Source organism: Bacillus rossius, chromosome 12 (assembly GCF_032445375.1).
Source record: "Bacillus rossius redtenbacheri isolate Brsri chromosome 12, Brsri_v3, whole genome shotgun sequence".
In the NCBI taxonomy this organism is placed as follows: Eukaryota; Metazoa; Arthropoda; class Insecta; order Phasmatodea; family Bacillidae; genus Bacillus; species Bacillus rossius.
The window spans coordinates 27,287,982-27,312,258 of record NC_086339.1 but is presented as its reverse complement, the minus strand read 5'-3'; the positions used below and the strand labels follow the sequence as shown (position 1 = coordinate 27,312,258).

At 34.9% G+C, this 24,277-nt stretch overlaps 2 protein-coding genes across 5 annotated transcripts in view; both read left to right on the top strand.

The window, feature by feature from the left end:
• The window catches only part of LOC134537756 (TIP41-like protein), a 17,381-nt gene extending 9,826 nt beyond the window's left edge, over positions 1 to 7,555 (top strand). For both annotated transcript variants that reach the window (XM_063378530.1, XM_063378529.1), the window contains exons 5-6: positions 866 to 1,024; positions 2,766 to 7,555. In XM_063378530.1, coding sequence (XP_063234600.1) covers positions 866 to 1,024; positions 2,766 to 2,888 — 282 coding nt within the window. In that variant the 3' untranslated portion in view covers positions 2,889 to 7,555. The remainder of the gene's footprint in view (positions 1 to 865; positions 1,025 to 2,765) is intronic.
• A 2,266-nt stretch (positions 7,556 to 9,821) lies between these two features.
• LOC134537755 (uncharacterized) lies at positions 9,822 to 23,922 on the top strand. Of its 3 annotated transcripts, XM_063378528.1 has the most exons (10): positions 9,822 to 10,148; positions 11,130 to 11,300; positions 11,795 to 11,911; positions 12,875 to 13,011; positions 14,479 to 14,605; positions 15,572 to 17,645; positions 19,036 to 19,189; positions 19,808 to 20,007; positions 20,769 to 20,896; positions 23,065 to 23,922. In XM_063378528.1, exons 6-10 carry the CDS (start codon positions 17,255 to 17,257, stop codon positions 23,191 to 23,193), a joined length of 1,002 nt encoding a protein of 333 aa, XP_063234598.1. In that variant the 5' UTR covers positions 9,822 to 10,148; positions 11,130 to 11,300; positions 11,795 to 11,911; positions 12,875 to 13,011; positions 14,479 to 14,605; positions 15,572 to 17,254; the 3' UTR covers positions 23,194 to 23,922. The 3 variants fall into 3 exon arrangements, with proteins under 3 accessions (XP_063234598.1, XP_063234596.1, XP_063234597.1); XM_063378526.1 differs by lacking the exons at positions 19,036 to 19,189; positions 19,808 to 20,007; positions 20,769 to 20,896; positions 23,065 to 23,922 and having other exon boundaries at positions 15,572 to 17,250; XM_063378527.1 differs by lacking the exons at positions 11,795 to 11,911; positions 19,036 to 19,189; positions 19,808 to 20,007; positions 20,769 to 20,896; positions 23,065 to 23,922 and having other exon boundaries at positions 15,572 to 17,250.
• The last annotated feature ends 355 nt before the right edge of the window (positions 23,923 to 24,277 follow it).

Sequence of the window (24,277 nt, the reverse complement as noted above, 5' to 3'; positions counted from 1 at the left end):
TCTAATAATTATTAATTATTCATATCGGTTGATCTCTGGCATATTTTTTAAAATCTTCTGAGGTGTTTTTTCTTTAAATAATTGTTTATGTCACGTGTTTAATGCCTATTTTATTCTTTCTTTCTTTTCTTTTCAATCTGTCGAATGTAAGTTTTTCTATTTTTCCAGATGTTTCACATTTAATATTCAGATATAAATGATTTTGATTATAGTCCATTACAGTATTATTTAAAAGCCTGTAATGTTTTTAAAAAAAATTTTGCAGTAATAACTATGCAGAACTTTGTATTGAGTTAAGTGTGGCATTTCAATAAATTATTATTTAGAGAAACAATTATTCCCTAGAAGTATTGAATCCCTGTAAGCATGTTGTGCTATATATTGTATATTGTGCACATTTAGCTGGTTGGCTGTTGTCTTCATGTATGGCACAATAATTTTGGTGAAGTACATTTTTGTTATTTCTGTATGCATTTCAGCATATTAGGCGTGCTATAAAAATAAATTTACGCCCAAGAGGATTCAAAAGTCAGAGCATGATATGCATGTGTTATAATTTGTAATTATAAGTTAGACCTTTTGTAAAGTATTTAACATAAATATGAATCCTGATACTTATTTTAGTTTTTAAATATCAAATTGTTTTTTTTAGAAACGTGTAAGTTTTTAACTGTCTCTCGAATGGATGAACTCATTGCTTTATAAGTGTGTTAAATATTTTATAGAGCCTAATTATTTGGCATAAACTTAAATGTGTTTGCTTTATGTATGTTTTATTGTTTGCATAAATGTTATTACTGGTAGATGAAAGGCATGCCTGGAAGTCAGCAGGACTGGAAAGTGATAATATTTACTCTGTTTGTAGAGAGTTATGCCCAGCAGTTTCTACATCCTGCTACGATTCTTTTTGAGGGTGGATGACGTGCTTGTTAGAATCAATGACACCCGAATATACCATGAATTTGGCACGGACCATGTGCTCCGAGAATACACGTCGAGGGAAGCCAAGATTGCGGACCTAAAAGTGAGTAAACACCTCTCAACTTTTGAATTTTATTCAGGGTTCGTATGCCTCCTTAGTATCCTCAAAAAGTCCTTAATTTGTTTTAAATTAAGGACCCTTAAACGTCCTTATATTTTACTAAGAATCCTTACAAACTCCTTAATAAAAACTGATAGCTTGCAAGTAATGGATGAATACTGGTATTTTAATGTTGTTTTGGTTACAATTTTGCAGAAAATAAGGCGCTGTACATGCTTACGTGATTAGATTTTATACATAAAATAGTTTTTCATAGTTTGAATCTTACAATGTAGCAACCCAGGTTACTGCCCTTCCCACTTGATAAATAGTTTAATTTACAATTTTATTATGTTATAGTAAATGCTAAGGTTAGTTTTCTTTGATATAATTTAAGTAACAGCTTGTTATGTTTTCTAAGAAGCTTTTATGTGTTCACCAGTTGTTTTATGATTATAATTTATATTATTTCCTGCTTTACTATTAATTTTAACGACTTGCTGATCTTGTGGTAAATAAACCCCATAGTCGTATTTTTACGTGTTGGGTTGTTAAATTATGTTTTTATGTGCTTTGCTTGTGTTTCTTGGTTCATAAATAAGAAATGGAAAGTATTTTTCTTTTGTATTTTTTGTTCTTGCTATGATTATTTGTTTGAAAGCTAATGCAAATAGTTAAAGTGGTTGCATGAGGTAAGAGTGAGAGAGACAGAAAGTTCAGCAACTGTGGGAAGAGACTCTGGAGGTCGTTAGGCTACTTTTGCCATGCGGCATGATTGGCTGGTAGTTTGTGTTTGTAATTTTGTGTGGGGTTAAATATGATGTCACTAATTCACATGTTTTTTTCTGGATGTAAGCTTTGTCAAAAAACACCTCGCTACGAGAGGTTAGAAATTGTATTCTGCTATTGTAGGATAAAGGCTGTGCTGTGATTGACTGGAGTGGTATGCACCTGCAGCTTCCGTCGGGCAGACGTGGCTGCATAGCCTCTTTCATTAGTCTTTGACTGGACGAGGTACCGAGTAGGTCGCGGCGGGGCAAGGGCTCAGATATAAAAATATGTGAATGTATAGAGCATTTCGCGGCTGTGGTCGGGGCGCCACCATGTTTTTGGACTTATTTTTCAACTAGAATCTTGACCATAGTCATCGGTAAAGCCCACAACTAGACTTTAAACTTCGTTTTTCGTCATCATTCCAAGACAGAGTCTTTTGGCGGTATTGTGAGTCCGTGAGTAATCACGGGAAATTAGTGCGAACTGTCTTTTAAAGTAATAGCTATCCTTTGGTGCATGCGAACAGTAGATGTATGTGTTGTGTGGGAAGAGGTTACGTGCAAAAGTTGTATGCTCTAAATGTACTGGCTTTTGTGGTCACAAGATGGCTACCACGTTAACTATGAATATTCAATTTAATGCATTTTTTTGGACATACGCCATTGCAGTTTTGCACTGTTTGTCATGGAAAAATTCCGAAAATCAAAAAAATAAATAAAAATATGAAGATAAAAAATTCACAGGAAACAAGACTGAATCAGCTGATGTCGGACATTGATTTTAAATTAATATTAAGTGGTTTTTAGTGCGGTTTAATTTTTAATTCATTTAATGGATGGATTAGCTAATCACTGTGTGTTAAATAATTTGTAGAGTCTAGTATTTGCTTTGCGTGTGTGTTATTACATGCATAACTGTGATAACAACCTGGAGGTTGGCCCTGCGTTCAATGTTGCTCTGTACTTGGCAGATACCGAGCGTCGCCCTGACGGAGCCCAACGTAGTGGCGTCTCATCTGCCGCTCGTCAACAGTCGTTACGAGAAGTTGTCGCTGCCGAGCCCACCTGCAGCAGTCGTCGCTGCAGACACGTGAAGTTTGAAATGGCGTGGAAGTATTTTCATTTGAACACGTTCTAAGGCTGCCATTGTTGTAAATATACTTTTTTTTTTGTTCATTGTGACAGTTGTATTTTGTTCTCAGTGCAGTACAAATGTGTGGCTGAACATTTTACATTATTATGCAGTAACTCAGGTTTTTTTTTTTTTGCGTAACTGGAGCATTCAACTCCAAATTGTGATGAATTTAGGTTATCAGGTAGAGCTTATAAACAAAAACTATGAAGATACAAAACCTTTTATGTTTGTTAACTGTATTTTGCAACTGTTGGTTTATGAAATTATTCCTTTGCCTCGCTGTTCATTTAGCTGAAAGCAGGAAAATATATTTATACTTTATAGTAGAAAACTGTTTTACGGCTACTTGTTAGTGTTTTTTTTTTTTTTTTTTTTTTAATAAAATGATTTTGAGTGAAAACTGATTGGTGTGTAAATTACTGTATGCTTAAACATGTCACATAATGATTTATCTAGGTAATTTATTTTAGCCTATAATGGCATTTAAAATTTTGGGAGTGACACACAACAGATTGAGGTAAACACCCTTAAAGTTGATCCAGTACTTTGAGCTGGTTCGGAGCACACTCCATCTGAAAATTCAATGAAAATATTCATCAATAGGTGTGAAGTCTACTGAATTAATCTTTTTTGTTGTAAGCAACTACAGTACATACATATAATATTAAATAACTTTTAATAAAGAGCCTCATATAAAGTTGCTCAAAGTATTAATCTCATATAGGTTATCAGCCAAACGCTATTGCCTTTCGCCTGACCACAATAATGTATCATTTCAAAGTTTGATCGAACAAATATATATATTTTTTCAGGCCGGTGGTGCAGTCTATCTTTTGTGCTGGAATACATTTTATATATAGTAGACTTATGATAATCTGGGAGGCTCAGAACTTTGGAGATGCCGGATTACTGAGAATTCCGGTAATTTTTTAATTATCTACGCAGATAACAGTGATTGCATGTGGTCTCAGCACCGACGCCGCAAAATATATTTTCCACATTAAAATAATGGAATAAATAATAGATTTACAGCAATGGAGACCAGACTTATTTTTTAGAAAATGTTCTCTTAAAAAAATTTTTTTTTGCAGTTTAGTTTAGTTTTTTGTCATTGGTAAGAAAAATCTCTTCTCTAATTTAATTTTTAGTTACTAATTATTCTGGTTTTGTGATTAGTGTTTGTGGGACCAAAAATTTAGTTGTTAGTGAATTATGTAGTTACTAAAATGTAAATAAAAGAAGAGTTTACTTTTTTTTTACCAGTGACAAAACAATCATAAAAAATAGCAACAAAAAAAATTCTTTGAGGGGAGGACATTTTCTAAAAGATTAGTCTGGACTCCGCATCTATAGCTGAATTATTTATTCCTTCATCTTTATGTGGAAAATAGGTTTTGGGGTGTCGGCACTGAGACTACGTGCCATCACAGTTCTTTGCACAGATAATTGAAAATGTATTATAACTATATTAATTTTTAATCTGATTTTATTTAGATACTTCAAGATACGTATATTCCATTTTAAAAATTTTTGAAAATATTTTTTTTTAATTATTTGATTAAATTTTTAATTGAGCATTTAAAAATGAAAATCAATATGTTGTTTCCCATCTTATTGATTTAGTAATTATACAGCAATGTTATTTTTTACAGTAGGTGGACTTAATTATTTTGCTTCGTGGAAGTCTTAATTCGTAGTACATATACTGAACCAGTTTATTTCAGTTTGTTTATAACTAAATGTCATCTTGTGTGTATGTTCCATTACTAACTAATGATTTGCCAGAGTTGAGACTCAGAATTGAAGAGGCGGTTGCTTCCATTACTTCAGACTTGTTAATCAAAGTGTGGGAAGAATTGGACTTCAGGTTGGATGTGTGCCGTATAGCTGAAGGTGCACATATTGAACGTTTGTAAGAAAAACCGGGTTAGTTTACCTTCAATTTGATGTATGATTTGTTGTAAATAGTCTAAATTAAACTGTTATAATATACCCTTGAAACTGTGACATTCTTTTATGGATATCCTGAATATTGTGCGCCAAATATCTCCGAGCCAGAGCGACGTCACGAGGGAGAGGAAGGGTTGCGTCCAGTGACCTTGCCTGTTGCTGGAGTGTCTGGAGCACGGCCGAGGGTGAAGTGTTTCTCCTGAGGGAGTGACAGCGCGTCCGTCTCGGACAGAATAACAGGAGATATTGACTTCGCTGATTTATATTTTTGACGTGACAACGTCTAATAAATCAATGAACGCCGGCTGCATGCACGAAAAAGTGTCCCGTTACGCATATTGTCCCGTTTCGCTCATTGTACGCTTGCGCCGCATCTATCTCTCTTCCACTCGATTGGAACAACCATCGATTTGACTTTTTCGAGGCACATTAAACTTGAAACACTCCCATTCGTTTCCTACTTTTCCTATCATCGTCCTATCCTTAACAGAATAACACAGATTGGAAGAAGTTAAATAGCAAACATGTATAAAAGTTATAGTTAAAATAATCTCTTCGTTAAAGTAATAAACATATTTGAATTAATGAGTGCAAATAAAAGTAATTTTATCAATTAAATTGTAGATTTCATTTCACTCCTTCTTTGTATCCATACAAGATAGTGATAATTCAATAAAAATCACTCAATTTTATTCATAAAAGTATGCAATCATTTCATCAATGTTTTGTTATGACGTCACGTTAAACTATCGTCCTTAAACAGACTTTACAGACAACCAATTTTTTTAACTTGGCTCGGTGAGTTCTACGATGTCATCCTTTTCCTCTGCCAACGAGTGCACTAACATCACTACTTTCACTGTCAATACCATTACTTTCTTAATTTCAGAGTTGAAATGCACATCTGTGTGCTTAAAAGCACATTAACACACTTTTCAGGTCGACTGCTAATGAACAAAAGAATGAAACTTAGCAGCAAATGAACATTTTAAACTTTTGTTTAAGCTAATACAACTACCTTCTAGTAATAAATACGGCAATGCTTGAAAAAAATTTGACGTCCAAATACGAAAGATCATTTTTTCATATAATATGAGTTTGAATTTGAAATATGTAATATATACATATGACTTTGGGTAAAAATATTTTCTGTTCAGGAATTTCCTTCAAGATTTGTATTGGAAATTTTTCTGTAAGCAATAAAAACTTAAGGTAGCTTGGGGGGGGGGGGGGGCAATAGCACCCCTTGCTCCCCCCCCCTCCCCCCCTTTACCCCTGGATCCATGTCTGGTGTAGGCTGAGTTAAATAGTATGTTACAATGGAAAGCAGTGATGTTATTGAGCGGATACATCAGTTATCTTTTATCATTCTGTCAGTCATTTTAACTTTATCAGCATCAAAGTCTGATTGCGAGTATGGATCTCACGTTAAAGTGAAACTACATTTTTTAAGCACTTTCTGTTGTAATAATAACTGAAGTTACAACATTCTTGGTATAATGAGAGTATTTTCCTGCTTTTTTCATGTGGCATTGGTTTATCTTTGTTTTCAATCTTGTAAGTACATATATAATATCACTTAAGATAAACATTTTTCATGTTACAGATACCATATCCGCAGTTTTTGGCTGATGGCTGGGATAGCATTGGTCAAAAAACATTTGTATAAATTTGAGCAACCCAGTTTACATAAATAATTACATATTTTTTATGATCATCTTCATTGCTTTTTAGTTTTTCTAGTTGCATGTAATTAACAGCTGTTTTTTTTTTCTTCTTTTGAGCAGTAGTTGTATGTTAGCAACAAATTTCAATAATCATAATTTACATTATTTTATGCTTTTGTTAGTATTTCTGATTACTTTTTGACTTTATTGTGAATAAGTTGTTAAAAGTTTATTTACCAATTAATTTAACGGTTGATTAAGTTTGGTATGTGTTAACATAATTTCCTTCTGTATTATTTGGTATGGTTCTTTTAAAGCAGGCGGATGCAATGGTTTTTATGGTTTTATCAGTTACATAAGCATTAGGAAGAGAGATATATTTTATTTGTGGAAAAGTAGATCACGTGATGTGTCTTTTGGGCAAAGTCTCAAGGCATCATCGTCTGTTTTCACAACCGAAAAAGAGTTCTGTCATAGGTCGTAATTGTAAGCTGCTCTGTGATTGGTTGTTGATGGCATCTCAAGTGCAGTTTTTCCAATTGGGCAAGAAGCTGAATTTGTAGGTTACCATGTTAGTTGTTACTTGGACATCAGAGAGAGTAGGCATGTTGAGTGACAACTCGACAATTTAACAATTCAATGTAGTTGAAGACGAATTTTGTTCCTGTGGACCGGGTCGTGCCGAGGAACATTGTTTTGGACATAGTTTTATTAGAATCTTATGACCATAGGTGGCAACATAAGCCTAAGGTGAAGCGCTTTGTAGTAAATTGGTGGCCAGGTGGTTGACAGTGGTCTCAGCCATTTGTACAGCGTGTCACAAATGACCGCGGGACTTCATCAACGAACCTTTAGTGAAAACTGTGCTAAAGTGATAAACCAATAAATTTGAGAAGTTTTTTGTTCTGCAAGTTTTTGTTTGTTTTCTATGTAAATGTAACTATGTCATAAAATGGTGGCCATGTTCAGTGTTTGGTGAAAGGAAAAATAAATCTACATATTTTATTAATGAATTATTTTATTTATGCAAGACAATCTTCAAAAGTAAAAAGATTTAACCTCAAAAATGGTAAGTTATACGGAACTTGTATTATTCGCAGCGCCCAGCAAAATTTTTCAAGTCTGTAGGTATGTATGTAAACAGTCTGACCAATTTGAGCTAGTTGGAGGTCTGGACTGTTACAAAACTGATATTGCATTTTAAAAATGTGGTGTTAGTTACATTAACATTTTTAGTATTCACCTTGTTTTTTTAGAACTAGAAAAACATTTCTCCTGTTCATGTAATCATATTCCTGTAGAGTTTTTTTTAAATTTAAAGTTACATTTTTACACAACAAGTGTGTTCTCATTTGTATGGTCGTAAATGTCTCTCGCTCAACCCCCCCCCCCTCTTCCCCCCCTGGGTTTCTTCCCACCCACACTACTCTCTTCCTTTCCCCCTCTCCACCTTTTCCCATTTCCCCTCTCTTCCTTTCCCTCTCTCCTCACACTCTTCCTCTATCTCTATCCTGATTAATCTTTTTGTTGCTAGCTAACTTTTTAGAAAGTTATAGAGCAGATATTTCAATATTTTATTAAATATTTCATTTATAAAACCATAGTGTAACTTAAGTGTTTTAAATTTTACTGTTTTAATTTTAAAATCATCTGATTCACTCTAAAAATAATGCTGTGAATAAGTACTTGCAGTTAATCAACTGGAATTTTTGCCTTAAAATAACTGTGGCACTCAACAGCATCATAGAATTAAGTCACCTAAAAAAAATGCTTAATGTAATGTTGCTGTTTTCCACTTTCTTCTCTCTTCTGCCATATCATTGAGAATTCTGGGTTTGCAGCTGGGCTGTGCACATTTATTTTCCCATTTTTCCTCAGGAGGTTTTCGTTCATAGAAAACTAGATATGAAAGGAAAATATATATATATATATTAAGAGATTGCTACTTACTCTATATAATTTATGAGGACAAGATTTTATGGTGTATTGCTAAAAATCGAAATTGCACTGAAAAGCAGGTTAACACAGCAAATAGCTCCGAAATGAGAGTTAATTCACCATAAAACACCAACATGCAACCAAAATAACTAAATACACACTTTAGCGAAACATTTATCGTAACCTATTAAAATATGAAATTCATATGAATGTCATTTATTTAACATTAAGACTATAAAATATAGAGTAAATGGTTAGAAAAGAAATTATTTAAACATTGTGTTGATCTTGTATTTCTTAATAACTTATTTTAATTACTGGTGGTGTATTTTCAAAATGCATTAATTAATGCTGAAATTTTCTGAGGCATGCTTGTTACAAATTATTTTTTTTGCAAAAATAAAAAGCATTATGTATCAGTATGAAGGTAAAATTTACAGTATTATGGTGAAATAAGTATTAAAATAAATATTTTGGTGTCATATTTGTTGAATTATACTTTATTTTATAAAAAAAAACAAGTTAAAAAAAATGGTTGAATATCCTATTTTAAAAACAAAGTTAATTTCAAAATAAAACCATTAAATCTTATCTCTAATCATATCTGAACTTGTAGCATCAGAGTGAATCAGTCCAGCCCACAAAGAAATTGATCGTGGGTTGGCTAGTATCAGCTGTGAACACTGGTGGATCCAGAAAGGCGGGGGGGGGGGGGGGGTGCATAGTGGAATACCTCCCCTTGGACCCCCCTAAATGCAGAGTAATTTCAAATTATTTTCCTAATTTATTATCATAGTTTAACAAACTTACTTAAGTATTATTTTACTGCAATGCTATAGATAACAGGACATTTTTGAACCATAAATAAAATACTAAAATTGTATTACAAAATTTAATTTGGCCCTCCCGTTACCATCATTTTGAATCCGCCCTAGGCTGTGAACATTCAAAACTAATTTTTTTTTTAAACAAAATTTTCCTTGCCCCTGAGCATACAGTTGATATTAATTAATGCAAGAACTGATCGGTCTTCACTTACTAACTTTCTAACTTACTAACTTGCCAGTTTGAGAGAAACATGTGTTAACTTGAACTTTTTTCCCCTGTGTATTTGGTCTGATGTAAGTAAGAACTTACAAATGAGCTTTTCTATTGATTTTGAGCTCTTTGTTTTTTCTTCCAGAGATTAAAAGTATAAATTAATTTTAGTAATGTACAATACAAATAAATTTTTTACATAACAAAAATAAAACATAGTTTGGATAAAAAGGTTTGTGAGCACTAAAGTTTGAAAATAATTAAAATGTGCCCATTCGTTAAAAAAAAAAAATTATTGTACTGTTGTGTGTGATTTTCACTTAATTTTTTTTTAGCTTTTGCAGAGTACATAAATGTGTTGAAGGACAGCGATGTCTGTCTGATGATCACTTCCAAGAAAATTGACAAAGTAGACAACTGCAGCATCACGGTGCCTGATGGGAGTTCGTACGTCGTGTTCCCTAATTCTTCGCTGCCGTTCAACGTCCGGGACGTGACTAAGGCGTCCTCTGTGAGCTGCGCGGTGAAACTGTTGTCGGTCAGCGTGGGACGGAAGGGCCCCTACGTGCTGACCGTTGCCTCTACAGAGGGAGAAGAGCAAAACAAAACATTTTTAAGAGTCCAAGGTAAACTGCAGTGGTCTGTATTTCATGTATCTCGCCTGTTTTTTTTTAAATTACATTTCTTGGTGCGAATCACATGTAGTTTCCACACTCGACGCTAGCATTTGCTGCCGCCACAGCAGCTATTACGTCAACCATCAACTCATTCTGTTTGCAGAAGAAAAGGTTAAATTATGTAATGAAACGGCTCCGATTAAGCTAAAAAGAGCAGCTATGTCGACTATCAAATCATTTGATTAGCAGACCTTAATTTTTAACTATACAAAAAAATGGCTCCGATAAAAGCGAAAAAGACTTGAAAAAATACTAAACCCCAGCTTTGGACCTGATTTTCGACAAGGAATGTCATTAAAATATTGCTCAACTTGTTAAAATTCATTATACAGTTAATACTATGAAGTTTCCTTTTGTCTCTGTGAGCTTTTTTTGCACCATCTACCACAGATGGCAGCACCGTGGGTTCACATCTCCTTTCCATGCGACTTCCGTTCCTTTGACGAAATTACTCATATCAAATGCTGTACACGAGAGCTAAAGTGTCACGGCAATAATAATATTAATAAATATGATATAAACTATTCAAAATTCTCATACTCAATCAAAATACTAATTACATCACTGCACCCCTCAGCGGTTTGATTGGTGCCAGTTTTAAGAGCACTGATTGTATCAGGGTTTTGTTCCACTATTTATGTTTTATCATCAAAATTTTATTTTTCAGAAACATTGCATCCAGAGTAAGTGACATTTGGGAACGGTTTCAGGAGAAAGATCACACTTTTTTTTTTTAAATTTAATGTTAAAAATGTTGACTTACATGATGTACTGGAGTAACGTTTTTAAGAAGAGGTACTTAAAGAAATGTGGTTACTTAAGCGACAATCTGCAGTTCTTATTGAAAACAACAGAGAAGAAATCAACTTAGAAAACGCCACCAGTCTTAATGTTTGTTGTTGGGTACTTGAATGTCTCGTTTTATTTCAGAATCTGCCAAGTTGTGGCCTACTTCGCTCGACACAGTGTATCAAGGTGAAGATTTCTTCATGAAAATGACCGTCAATGTGACAGATTTGACCGAGTGCCACGTAGTGTATCCTGTTGGATCCAATAGTATGGATGTAATTGTGTCTAAAGGAGAAAATCCATTCCCAGAAGGTAGGCAAATGTTTTACGGATGATAGGCTTTGGTGGTGATAGTAGGGCTATTCTCTAATAAAAATATTTTTTAATGTTTTTTGAACCATTAACATTGGTTTTTCATGTAAGAGAGAACCTGACCATTATGGTGTTTATAATATCTCTGCCCCGGAAGAAAATAGCACCGTGTCACAATATTGTAATTTTTAAGGAGAAAAGGTTACCAATTAGTTTTAACTTTACTAGTATTCTTGGTATACTTTATAAAATGAAAATACATTTTTCAAGTAAAAGTTTGATGTGCATACTTAAGAAAATAGACATGGTGTGCTTTACCTTTGGGGTACAGACATATATGTTTTCATGGATGTTTTTGAATTGTGAAAAAAAGATTAATTGTACAAAGTATCCAAGAGGTTTTTTTTTTTTTTTTTTTTTTCCACTGATGATAATGATACACGTGGCAGGTCAAATATTACTTTTTAAATCAATCAATAAATATTTGTGTACAGGTCAATGTGGAATTTGTGTTTCAAACGTACAAGTTACCAACAGCGGATTCTGGAAGTTGTACTCTGTTGACAGCGCCCAGAACTCTTATGTTGCTGAGAAAAGAATAAAAATTTATGGTGAGAACATTATTATTTTTTTTTATGAGTATAAATTAAAACTCATAGTGACTCAAACTGTGAAAGTCAAAAATTATGAATTTGCCGACTTGAAAACTTGCACGAATGTTGTTAGGTATGCAAAAATATACACAAACATAGGATATCATTTATTGGAAAACTAGGCAATTGTTCCATATTACATATCTAAGTAATGGCATGATAGTGTTTATAGGTATTGATCCTTTGGTACATGTTGCTGTTTGAACTTAGAACGATGAAAGATCCTGAATATAGCTTAATGTCCAGGTTCTTTCAACGTACTAAATTAACCAGCAAGCATCATGTACCACAGGATCAATGAATACAGTTTATGATTTTAAGGAAGGTTCTTTATACGTGCCAGGCGGAAGGAATATACGCTTTTAGTACTATCGTAAAAGATGATGAGTGACTTCCCCTCACCCACGAGAGAGAAGCCACAGCAACCCATATGCATCTATGCGCAAAGCTATAAGACTGTAGAATAATGCATTCATATCACACTATGTATGTATCACATAATGTATATCATATACAGGATAATGCCATCAGGATGAAGGGATATGAACTGGGACACGTGATACGGAACAATTTTCTGAAAACCAGTATAGTAAATTCTTAGTGAGACAATTGAAACAGTGAGTAATATTTATTGTTAATGAATCATTGTTGATTGATCAGTAATTATTGATATCCTGAGCATCAAATGTCTAATAAATACAAAAAAAAAGTTAGGGTTCTTAAATACTTGAAAAAGAAATGAAAGCCAATAAATCCACGTTGTATTAATGTTAGACAATTGTCTTCTTTCTCTCTTTCTCTATCTCTCTTTGTCTGCCGTTTTACCCCTTAGGATGTACTTATGAGTTTAGGTTTGAATTGCCAAAGATTTTTCATGTCTATCACGTGTACTGAGTTACATGCGGGTTTTTTTCCCTCCAGGTAACGATGGGGTATTTCTACAGAAGTCTCTGCAGCTTGGTTCTGAAAATGCAATTGCCATATACAGCTCTGATCTTCAGTCGGACATCACCTACTGCTTCTCAAAGAGTGTGGATGGCACTCTGTCGGAGCTTCAGGTAACTTGAAACATGTTGGATGGACAAAATTAAAACCATACTGTTTCTTTGTCAGCATGAATTACATAGAAAGTCAAGCTGCCTCCGAATCTTTACTAATATTATAAAGAGATAGTGTAAGTTCGTTTGTTTGATTGTTTGTGTACAGGAAGTAAACTCAAAATTTTTTTCACTGTTACAAAGATACATTATTCCAGTTGGACATTGTTATGTATTAGGGTTGAAATGGCTTGTATGGCTGGGTTGGCATTTTTTGGGTTGAATATTTTGTGTTGCCTGGTTGGTACCATGTGTGTTATGGATGGAACTGCGGCTATTTTTGTTTTGTGAGATGTATTGAGAGATGTGTCCACAACAAATAATGAGTAATGAGAATGACACATGCAGAACATAATAGACATAGAATATGTTTTTATTTTTCAAAATTAATGTTTACGTAAAATATAGCATTATTTGTCACTAAAAACGGAGACAAACAACCAAATTATTGCTTCTTAGGTTATGTTAGTTAAATTTTTACATATAATTAAATATCACTGTAGGAAAATTAAGCATTTTTGTAAATTTTCAAAAAGTAAAATATTGTGGGCAATGTAGGTAGTAGGGAGATCAGATGTATGAATGAAGATTACTGCTTTTATTAAAAATTATGGACTGATATCATCAGAAAATAAACTAACAAATTTAAATGTTATAAAATGGGATGTATGAATGAAGATTACTGCTTTTATTAAAAATTATGGACTGATATCATCAGAAAATAAACTAACGAATTTAAATGTTATAAAATGGGATCTAGCTTTGCACAATAAACACAATTATTCATTTAACTTCGAATAAACTTGACTTTATAACAAATTTTAAAAAATTTGATGAGCATTAATAACATTTTTAGCTTACCAGTTTGATGTATGTTTATCCACAGAGGTCTGGCAAGACTTAAATGATGTACTAAATAAATTGCTGGTTCTATTGACAATGTTTCAATGAAGATTTTTTAAGGTTCATCAGCTTAATACATGTGTGATGTTACATACTTGGAAAGTACCAGTGTATTTTAGTGTGCTCATTACATACAGTTTATGATGGGAAGTGGTACATTTTAAATAGTGAAACATACAAAAATAAAAATATTATATTTTGAACATGATGGTTTTCATATTTAGATGTGTAGTGTTTTTCTTAAGTTTTATTGCCACCTCAGAAAAATAGTTTTTTTTTGTAAAAGATTTTAAAATCTTTTTAATATTTACTGTGGTGTGAGTCAAATCTATCAATTATAGTGCTCGTATACCTATTATTTTATTAGCATACTACCTATTGTGCTATTAGCATTTTTTTTATGGAACTTTTCTGTGTGAATATAGTACAATTTAAGTCACTGACTGTTAGGAAATATAATCTTTGTAGTTAACTCCATTTGTTTGCCTTGTCAAAAAAATTCATTTATTCCCATATTTTTTTCAGTACGGCGGGTGCTCTTTGCCAAAATCAACCATTACCGACAATGATGCAAAAAACTATTCTTTCAAGTTAGGTTTGAAAGGAAAAGTAGAAGAAGTGGAATCAACATTGCAGGTGTCAGTACACCCAGGTAAATACACATTGTAATATTAACATCTATTAACAGTAATATGGAATTTTTTTTTAAAATGTAATTGGCTTAGCTCTTGGTATACAGCATTTGGTAGGAGTAATTTTGTGAAAATGGAACGGAAGTCAAATGAAAAGAAATATGTCACAAAGATGGCTAACCCACACGTAGCAACATAAACCTGTATGTAGTTACTTTCGTAAACATGTATTGGTTTGCCAAATGAAACTTCTTCACAGTAAAACAATCGAGCCGTTTGCATTCAGATGTTTTTGGGTAGATGTCAAATATTTACCTTGGCTAGCCAGTTTGCGTTACTGTTGGTTTTCATTTCAATATAGTGTTTCCTGTTTACTAGATAGTTGCAATAATGTAATGATTTTTTTAATACTCAAAACGATTTGAATCTTGTATGCAACATGATATCAGAGAACTTTATTTATTAACCAGTAATGTTCATCTGTATGTTTTTTCTTTCTGTAGAGTAGCTTATTATATATTGGTTTGAATACTATGTTCGTGGCCTACATGGTAGGAGGAAAAAAGGAAGTACAGATATTTTTTTTTTTTGCCTGAGGTTACCCTGATAACAGGACAAAACTTACAGTTCTACTGCTATTAAAATTTACTTGAAACCTTAGAGTTAAGTAATTTTTTCCAGATCACATTTACAGTTATGGCCATGGTAACTCTTAGACTTTAGATATTTTTTTTTATTGTAGTTTTTGAAAAATTGTACATTAAGTTATGGGGAGGTAGTCAGACAAAATTATTTGCCCCAGGCCCTTTTTTTTTTCTTGACGGCCCGGACCACTGTACTGTAAATTCATTTATCTTTGGTATTTCCGTTGAAACTATATTCGCCCCGGTCCTGAACAAAACCTTTCACTGTACTTTTCTTTCCTTTTATTTTAGGTATTTCATAATTACCAACATAATGAGATTGGTTTTGTAACTTACTTTCAGCTGAAGTCAGCTCGGAGTACAAACCAATTGAAACTTCGGTGAGCACAGCTGCCTCTGGCAGCATAAACATGCTGTGCCGCTTGTGGAGCACCGATAAAATAACTGACGACGAGGACAACAAAGTTTCCCTCTGTCGCTTTGTCCGCCCCGACGGCACAGGGGTGCAAGTGAGCGAGGGCGTTGCGAACAAGAACTACGGCTACTTCGGGGATGGATTGAACACCCAGCGCTACAAAGACTGCGGCTTGACGATATACTCGCCCGCAGAAGGCGACTACGGGACGTGGAAGTGCTACTTGTACTGGAAAAGCAAGTTGAGGCTGGGTGAACTGGAAGTTGGTGACAAGACAGGTGCACTTCCCGCTAATTTTAAAATTCAAAATTTTCTATCTGTTTTTGAGTATAAAAATACTTTTTTTATGTAATTTGTGTGTATCACATATTTTGTGAATGATAAGAAAGACATAGAGTAATGTTGTAAAAAATTTTACCAAAGTTTAAAGTTTTTATTTTTTGGTGGACCGGATTATTTTAATTCTATCTCTTAGTGAGAAACAGTCTTAAGGCATTAAATTATTATTATTAAATTACTTACATTTTCCCTTTTTTTTTGTATAAAAATTGTAGTTTTAATTGTGGTGGTGTACTAGGTTTATAATATATTTTGCCACTGCATACATGGATGAGTGCATGTGTGTAAAAATAGATTAAGAGGTTAATACAGGAGAGAATCAATAACTTAGAGACTTAGAAAACTTAGAGACTTAGAGACTTAAAGACTTAGAAAACAATGCTTATTTGCAGAAACTTTATCACCTAATAAATTTGTTTAGTTTTTGAGAATCTTATATTCTGATTATGTTATGAAACATTTTTTTTCAAAACACGGTAAATTTTTGTTTTGTTATTTTTTTTACGTCCATACGTCAGTGGGAACATGCACAGTTCCACAGAAGATCAGAATGTGTGTGTGATCGCCTTTGTTTTTTTATTCAGCTTATAAATTGTCCTTATGCGTACTCGTGCCCAACTAATAGTAGTGTATTATTGATTAAAAACAGTGTGCGTTTTGCTATGTTCTTTCGTATTGTCGACCCAGAGGTGATTAAAGATGGTTGAGGTATAAATAGAGAATGGAAAAATTCACGAATTCATTTCGCAACAGGCTAAAATAAAAATAGTTATACCTCAGTGCTGCCTCTGCTATTGACTCACAACTCACCTGGATCACTCTGGGCCAATGAGAAACACCCGACCAAAGCTTTATACGAATCACAGGCTGCTATGCGTTGGGACGTCTCACAAGACAGCAGCCAATGCAGTGGGTGGCATTTGACCGAGTGTACGTAGAACTGTGGAGTTCATCCTGCAGGTCGTTGAACCCGCGAATTTTTCCGTTCCCTAGTGTTGCAAGCTGACCATAATGCAGGGCTGTGAAATGATGGACAACATCGTTCACTGTAATATTTACTGGGCACCATACCTCTGCATGCGCAGTCACGCGCAGAGCCTACAAACCCACTGTCCCGTCGAGAGCTCTGCCGCTCCCGCTTCACCACACCCCTCTGTCCGCTACCCTTCAAAACTGGTTTCGATCCTCCCATGCCATGACCCTATTCTGCCAGTGCAGTCTGGTCCGTCACCATTATTGATACACAACATCAAACACCTGGGTATAAAGCGATGAGATGTAGAGCTATTGTTGCTGTAAGAGGAAGCAGCTGGAGAGAGGAAGGAAGGGAACTGCGTGTGTCGCCTGGCCCGGTCGCAGGCGGGGCGGGCCGGCCGGAGGGGGCGGTGGTCTCGGGGAGCGGGGGCCTGGTCCTGGCGCTGGGCACGGTGAACCAGGAGCTCCACTGCCGGGCGGACCGCGGGCTGGACTACTGCTGGTTCCGGGCGCCCGACGGCGGCCACGTCGTCCCGGCCGCCGACCGGCAGGAGCTGGCGGCCGGGCTGTGCCGTCACCGCCTGGGCCCGGTGGGGCCCGAGCACGCCGGGCGGTGGGCCTGCTGCATGGGCGTGGCGGGCCGGCGGGCCGGCGACCTGGTCCACCGCATCTCCGTCCGGGTGGCCGGTACGTGCGCCACCGGGCGTCGTTGAGCAAGTCACAAGTTGATAACATACATCCTAAAGTAGCAGCTAGAATTTTAGTAGATTTGATTAGTAGAATTGATTCGGTCGATGGAATAGATTTGGTCGATGGAATAGATTCTGTCGTTTGAATTGATTTGGTCGACTGAATCGCTCCACCCGCCCATAACTCCGCGGAGGGGAACAAGAGGGTTGTCAGAAAATTATTTTATTTTTTTCCTTCTTCTCGAAAATAATACCTCCGCTACGGCGCTCGCTCGAGCGTAAAGGTTCCTTTTTGAAAGATCTTCCGTTTTCGTGGGTAAGTTTACCCCGACGAGGACAACAAAGAACGTGAATTGTTTATAAACGCGGGAAGTTAACGACAGCGTGGTGAGGTTCTTCGACGGCGTTGGAACTGTTCTCCGCTGTTTTAGACGAGGAAGGGGGAGGGGGTTAAATATTTAATTCGCAGCGATATACAGCTTTTAATTTCAGACTGGCAAGATGACATTCGCACGCAGGCTTCATTTCGTTTCAAAATGGCGATGGTGCTCGATGAATGTACGTACAATGCAGTGTAGAATGGCAGTGTGTCCTAAAGTGGCTGAAATAGCAACCCGAATAATTGCAGGAATATTAGCGGAGATAATGTTAAGAAAAAAAAATATATATTTTTGAAGTGATTATCACTGTAAGTTATTTTTAATTATCGTTTGTGACGACCTTCTTAATGACTTTCTCTTGCATTATGTATTTTCTTTAGCCTTAAAGGCCTGGTTTGATCTAATCAGCACCGGGATTGGTGTAATGTTTTGAAATACCTCAAGTTCTGTACATACAAGTTTGTGTTTGAGGTATGATTTTTATTGAACTTAACTTTTTTATTATTCAAGCACACTCGAGTTTTAGTATTTCTGACACATACTTGCAATCTTTTTATGAATGGTACCCTCAAAATGTTAACAGTTGCTCTAGTTGATTGTCTAACAAGATTTCCATTCCCCTAATCAGAAATAACAAGACAGTTTTTGTCTACTTTCCAGTATTGTACTAAGTGTATATATTTTGCCTTTCCTATAAACTGTGAAAATGTAACAGTCCTGGGATGTTTTATATTTATTAGTATATATTTATATAAGTGCATATTGCTGGTATAATATAGTAGGAAATGCAGTAAAAAATCAATATAATGCTGCCCTTCATAAAAAAAATTTAAAAAAAACTTCTAAAAGCAATGCTAAGAACAAAGTATCAAACTGTGGTGGATTCTTTGGTGGAACAAGATTATGTTTTTTCAGCTTTCAAATTGTATATAAGGTTATTCATCAGAATATAAGAACCCATTGCAGGAATGTGAAACATGTTTTGTGGGAAATCGTGACTGTTGCTAGATTCTACGTTGCTGGCAGAAGCCTCGGAAGTGAAGGTGGATGCTGGTGGGACCGCTGTCTTGAGCTGCACGACAGTGCCGGCTGGGAAGACGCTCAGCTACTGTCGTTTCGTGTCTCCGACCGGCAGAGGATTCAGTTTCTCTGAGGCAAACAGGTAGGAGGAGGGCGGGCTGTTATTGCATGGAACAATGCGGCCAACAACTATATCTGCTTCTAGTACAGTGATGGTCAGATCATAAATTCTAACACATTGGGCAGCAATGAGTGGGATGGTTATTTTTATTTATTGATAATTTGTTTAATGCACACCAACGCTCATTTACGAAGATTGCAAGGGTGTGCACGACAAGTAAAAATCTAAAAAGCCATGTACATAATAATATCAACACAAAGCACAAGGAACAAAAAAACAATGGACGAAAGCACATAAAAACATCTAAACCCATCAAGAAATGAATATTAAAAGTAACATTAGTTTTATAAAATATAGTTGGCTACATACCAAACTGTTAAAAGTAGGTACGCAGTTATTTAAAGTATTAAAAGATTGAATGTTTTAAATATATTTCAATAAGTATAATAGCTAACTTGAAAATTAATTTTATATATAAGTAGTATTTTAAAGAATTATGTGTTAAATTTCGTGTTGCATTTTCGTATTATAAGTGTATTTGCAAAATGAGAACACGTGAATTTGCTCATTACTAAGGTTAGACTTTACACATCTGTGGCGAGTACTGAAAGACTTTTTTTTTTTTTTTTTGTGCTGCAGGAATGAAACTATCATGGATCGTTACCAGCAGTCCCATGGCCCCCTGGGACAGTACAGAGGGATAAGAGTTGGAGTTTGTAGTGTGACTATAACTGCAGTGCATGCAGAAGACTACGGGAAGTGGAGGTGCAGTGGCGTTATTCAAGGCACCTTTGCGGAAGGCTCAGATTTCATCATTCTGAGCCAGGAAGAAAGTGCTGGTATGTGAACTTCTGAGAAATACATACAGTAAAACCTCATCATGCCAACTGGAAATAATTCACAGCCTTTAAAACTTGTCACCAAAAAATACATTTTATGTGAACCATGCAATATTAAAATAATATTAAAAAATTGGTTGTCTGTAACGTCGGTTTACGGACGATAGTTTAACGTGACAACGTCATAACAAATCATTGATGAAATGATTCCATACTTTTATGAATAAAATTGAATCATTTTTATTGAATTATCACTATTTTGTATGGATACAAAGAAGGAGTGAAATGAAATCTACAATTTAATTGATAAATTTACTTTTATTTGCACTCATTAATTAAAATATGTTTATTACTTTAGATTATTTTAACTAGGTACAACATTTATACATGTTTGCTATTTAACTTCTTCCAATCTGTGTTATTCTGTTAAGGATAGGACGATGATAGGAAAAGTAGGAAACGAATGGGAGTGTTTCAAGTTTAATTGCCTCGAAAAAGTGAAATCGATGGTTGTTCCAATCGAGTGGAAGAGAGATAGATGCGGCGCAAGTGTACAATGAGCGTAACGGGACACAGCGTAATGGGACAATGTGCATAACGGGACACTTTTTTGTGCGTGCAGCCGGCGTTCATCAATTTATTAGACGTCACGTCAAAAAAGATTTGTGGTGGTATAAAAGGCATAAAACTGTGGTTTATTATAGCACTCTCAAAGTAAAGACATGCATGATATAAACTGAGTGAAGAATTTGTTTGTGCAGTAAATGGCATCTCCATGGCTGCTATTGTTGGTGCTGCCGTCGGAAGTGCTACTGTCATAGCAGTGGTTGTAGCGTTCATGTGGTGGGTCGTGAAGAAGAAGAAAAGGTCAAATGGGCACCATAATCTGGTAAAGTAACTTTCTGTAGTGTGTAGTTGTGAAGAGGTAGCGATAGACAGAGAGGAAAGAGATAGAGAGATAAAGAGAGAGCTAGAAACAGAATGAGGAATAGAAATATAAAGAGCTAGATAGCCTTATTAGAGAGATAGTTAACGGAATGTATGTAGAATGAAAGATAGATCTAAGGACATAGAAGAAAAGGGAGATAGATTTTATTAGTTTGCCATGTTCAGAAAAGAGGATGTATGATTGTAACACTCATACTTACCATTCCTAAGTTTGCTCTCTAATTCTTAAGTTTACTAAGTTTTAACAACATTAAGTTGATGCAATTAATAATTAATTTACCCTATTAATTTTTTCTTCCGATATTATCAAACTGTCTTTTATATAAAAAGAGTTTTATGAAAACTTGAGTATTGTAATTTGGGTGTTCAGATTCTGGCAGATCTGGAATCACATTTTTTTACTAGTGAGGGATGTAATGGACTTTGCAGTCAATCTGGTGGTTTACTCAGGACTCTTCATTCTCCCTTCTTCCCCCTTTGTCTTTCTTCCTTCCTCCCATCGACTTAACTCTGATATTTGATAATTATTTTTTTATGCTGCTTGGTTGTGGGGGGTTGTTTCCTCCAGCAGGGCAGCCAACAGCACTAAAAGCCAGCCTTTTCTTGCCTTGTCCACAATCAGAAACACAAAATAACATGGATGTGTGTGTTTGAGTTTTATTAGTATCTTAACCTGTTCACGGGAAAATCACGTTTTGCAAATTGCATGTACAGTTGCCATCTGAAAAAAATTGTTATGTGCGATTAATTGAAATACTCTTCTGAAAACTGACATTCTCAAATTTTTAATTTTTTCATCGCAAAATTATAATTTTTGTACAAACGTTTTGTAATACTTTCCAGTTTCTAGTACATATTAATTTTTTGTGTGTCAAAAAAAACGTTTACTATAATTATCATTGTTATTGGTCATTAATATTTTACAATTTTATTTTAAAAACTTCAAAGAATCACCATTGTATGATTTATTTTAAGGTACCTCTGTTAATGTTTGTCATCATCGCTTCATTAAATCCAGTTTATTAATTTATTTATTTATTTGTAATTTTTAACGAATAAAATAACCACTCACATTTACTTCAATGTTTCCAACACATCCCAATTGAATACATACTTGTTTCACCTGGAAGTACACTGTCACAGTGAGTGAACTATGGTGTAAACCCGGGATCCTTCCTTCCCAGCCAGATGGTGGTCATTCGACTTAAGCTTCTGCGAGGACTGTTTAATTTTTTTTCCATTCAAATTAAATTTTGAATCAAGTATCAAAATATTCATTAATATTGAATATTTTTCTAATCGAAACATAACATTCAGTGTAATTTTTTTTTCTCACACTTCACAGGAGTCAAAGAAAAATTGATCTAAAATACAGTAAAATAAAGAGAGACTGCTATAGTATATGGAATCATTACAAAGAGGTGTAAGAAAAAGGAATTTCAAAAAAAAAATGTATGTAATAATTTATCATGCGAATTAATTATACATATACTAAAAACATAACATCACTTGTATAAATACACTTGAAAATGTTTGTAAACATAATTCCTCTCTAATATTCACTGTAAATAAATGTTTTTAACTACATATATTGACCAGTATTAAATATCAATCACTAAAGTATATGATATAAAAGCACATATATAATTTTTATTTGTATGAAGCTTTTTTTTATCCTATAAATTTTTGTTTTATGCTGCGCATGCATTGTAAAAATTCATTCTCATGACACGCACACACACGCACCTCTTGACAGCCCTGAGTCTGAATTAACCCTACTAATTTTAGTAAATAGTCGTAAGGTTGGTACTTGTGCATGGCAACTAGTTGTTATTCGTTATGTCTGTTATGTAGTTGTTGATATACTGGGAATAATGAGATTAAACATGTGATACAGTGTGACTTGTTCTTACTAATACCTGTAAACAAAGTCAAGATGATATGGTTTAATTTTTAGATAAATTTTATTTTTAAAAATTAAGCTTTTGATGATAGTGTTTAATTTTTTTTGTAAATTCTGTTTATTTAAAATAGTGTGTTATTCAACAAAATATAATAACTTAATGTTTCTTAATACTTTCTTGTGTTGCCCACCCTGCGCTTTTTCAGTCAGACAGCGGTTCCGAACACAGCTCGGAAGTCCAGTTGCAGATGGGCGAACTACCGTCCCTGGCAAGTCGGTTCGCTGCAGGGACTCGCCAAGTCAGCTTCAGGCGTCGGAGATCTGTTCACAGCTGAGGGCTGGTTGGACCATCTGACCACTGTGGATTTGTGTCGAAAAGTAGTGAAATATTTGTATTTTTTTTTAATGTAATGTTCAAGTCACTGCTTTTGTGCAGCAGTCCAATTTTACAATAATGTTTAAAACAAAGTGTTTTTTTCTTCTTTCAAACAGTCTGACCTGAAAGAATAGTAGTTTTGGACTTTCACCACCATAATGCTGGTTTCAACCAAAGAGCCTAACTCTAAAAAAAAAAAAAAAAAAAAAAAAAAACCTATCATTTTCACCAAAAAAGAATTTGAAAGCAAACTGTGTGAAAAGTAATTATATCTCCCTCCGCCTTGACCAAATTCAATTCCGCATATGCTTCTGATTAGGATGCCATGACAACGGCCACAAAATCCCAAGATCATCTTTCACCTGGAAATAAATATTCTTCTTGGTTCATTTTTTTCTCATTTCAAGAGCAGACCAACAGTAGAACACCAATTACCGACTGCAGTTTGAGGGGTCAGAAGGAAAGAGGGAATAGGATAAATGTGTATTGATTGTAGTTTTGTAGTGTTTTGCTGTTAAATAAAGTACCTGTTACCAATTCCCTAGGCTCCTGAAATTCAAACATGTGCATAAGTTTTAACCAGTTTTTGTTCTACAGGGAAGGGGCTTGCACAGTTGTCGTCCAGTCTCTTGGTAAATGCTAGGTGTTTGCAAGTACAGTACGGTAGTTGGAATATATTTGGTATTTGATTCAACATTTCAAATTGAATAGTAATTGAAGTTGTACTTATCAGTGGCGTTCGGAGTGCAATTTTAGCTTTCGGCTGCTTGCATGCGTGCTCAAACAGAATTACTTGTGGACAGAAGTTATACTTCTTTAGGGTCAGAAATCTCAAAAAAGATGGATCGGAATGATTATCCATACAAATAGCTTTCGTGAACATCACAGAACATACATAGGTGCGTGCGTGCGACTGTGCGTGCATCTATGTATATGTATATATACACATACAAAAGGAAATGGAGAAGTTTTACGTAAAATAATAAATTAAATCACATGCCTTTGAGCCCTTAGTTTCTCTCTGTGGCCCTGCCCGCTAGGAG

Coding starts and splice junctions, on each gene's coding strand:
- LOC134537755 (XM_063378526.1), top strand. CDS start 9,905: ATGATCACTTCCAAGAAAATTGACAAAGTAGACAACTGCAGCATCACG. Junction 10,149..11,129: donor AACATTTTTAAGAGTCCAAG/GTAAACTGCAGT, acceptor GTTTTATTTCAG/AATCTGCCAAGTTGTGGCCT. Junction 14,606..15,571: donor GCAGGTGTCAGTACACCCAG/GTAAATACACAT, acceptor ACTTACTTTCAG/CTGAAGTCAGCTCGGAGTAC.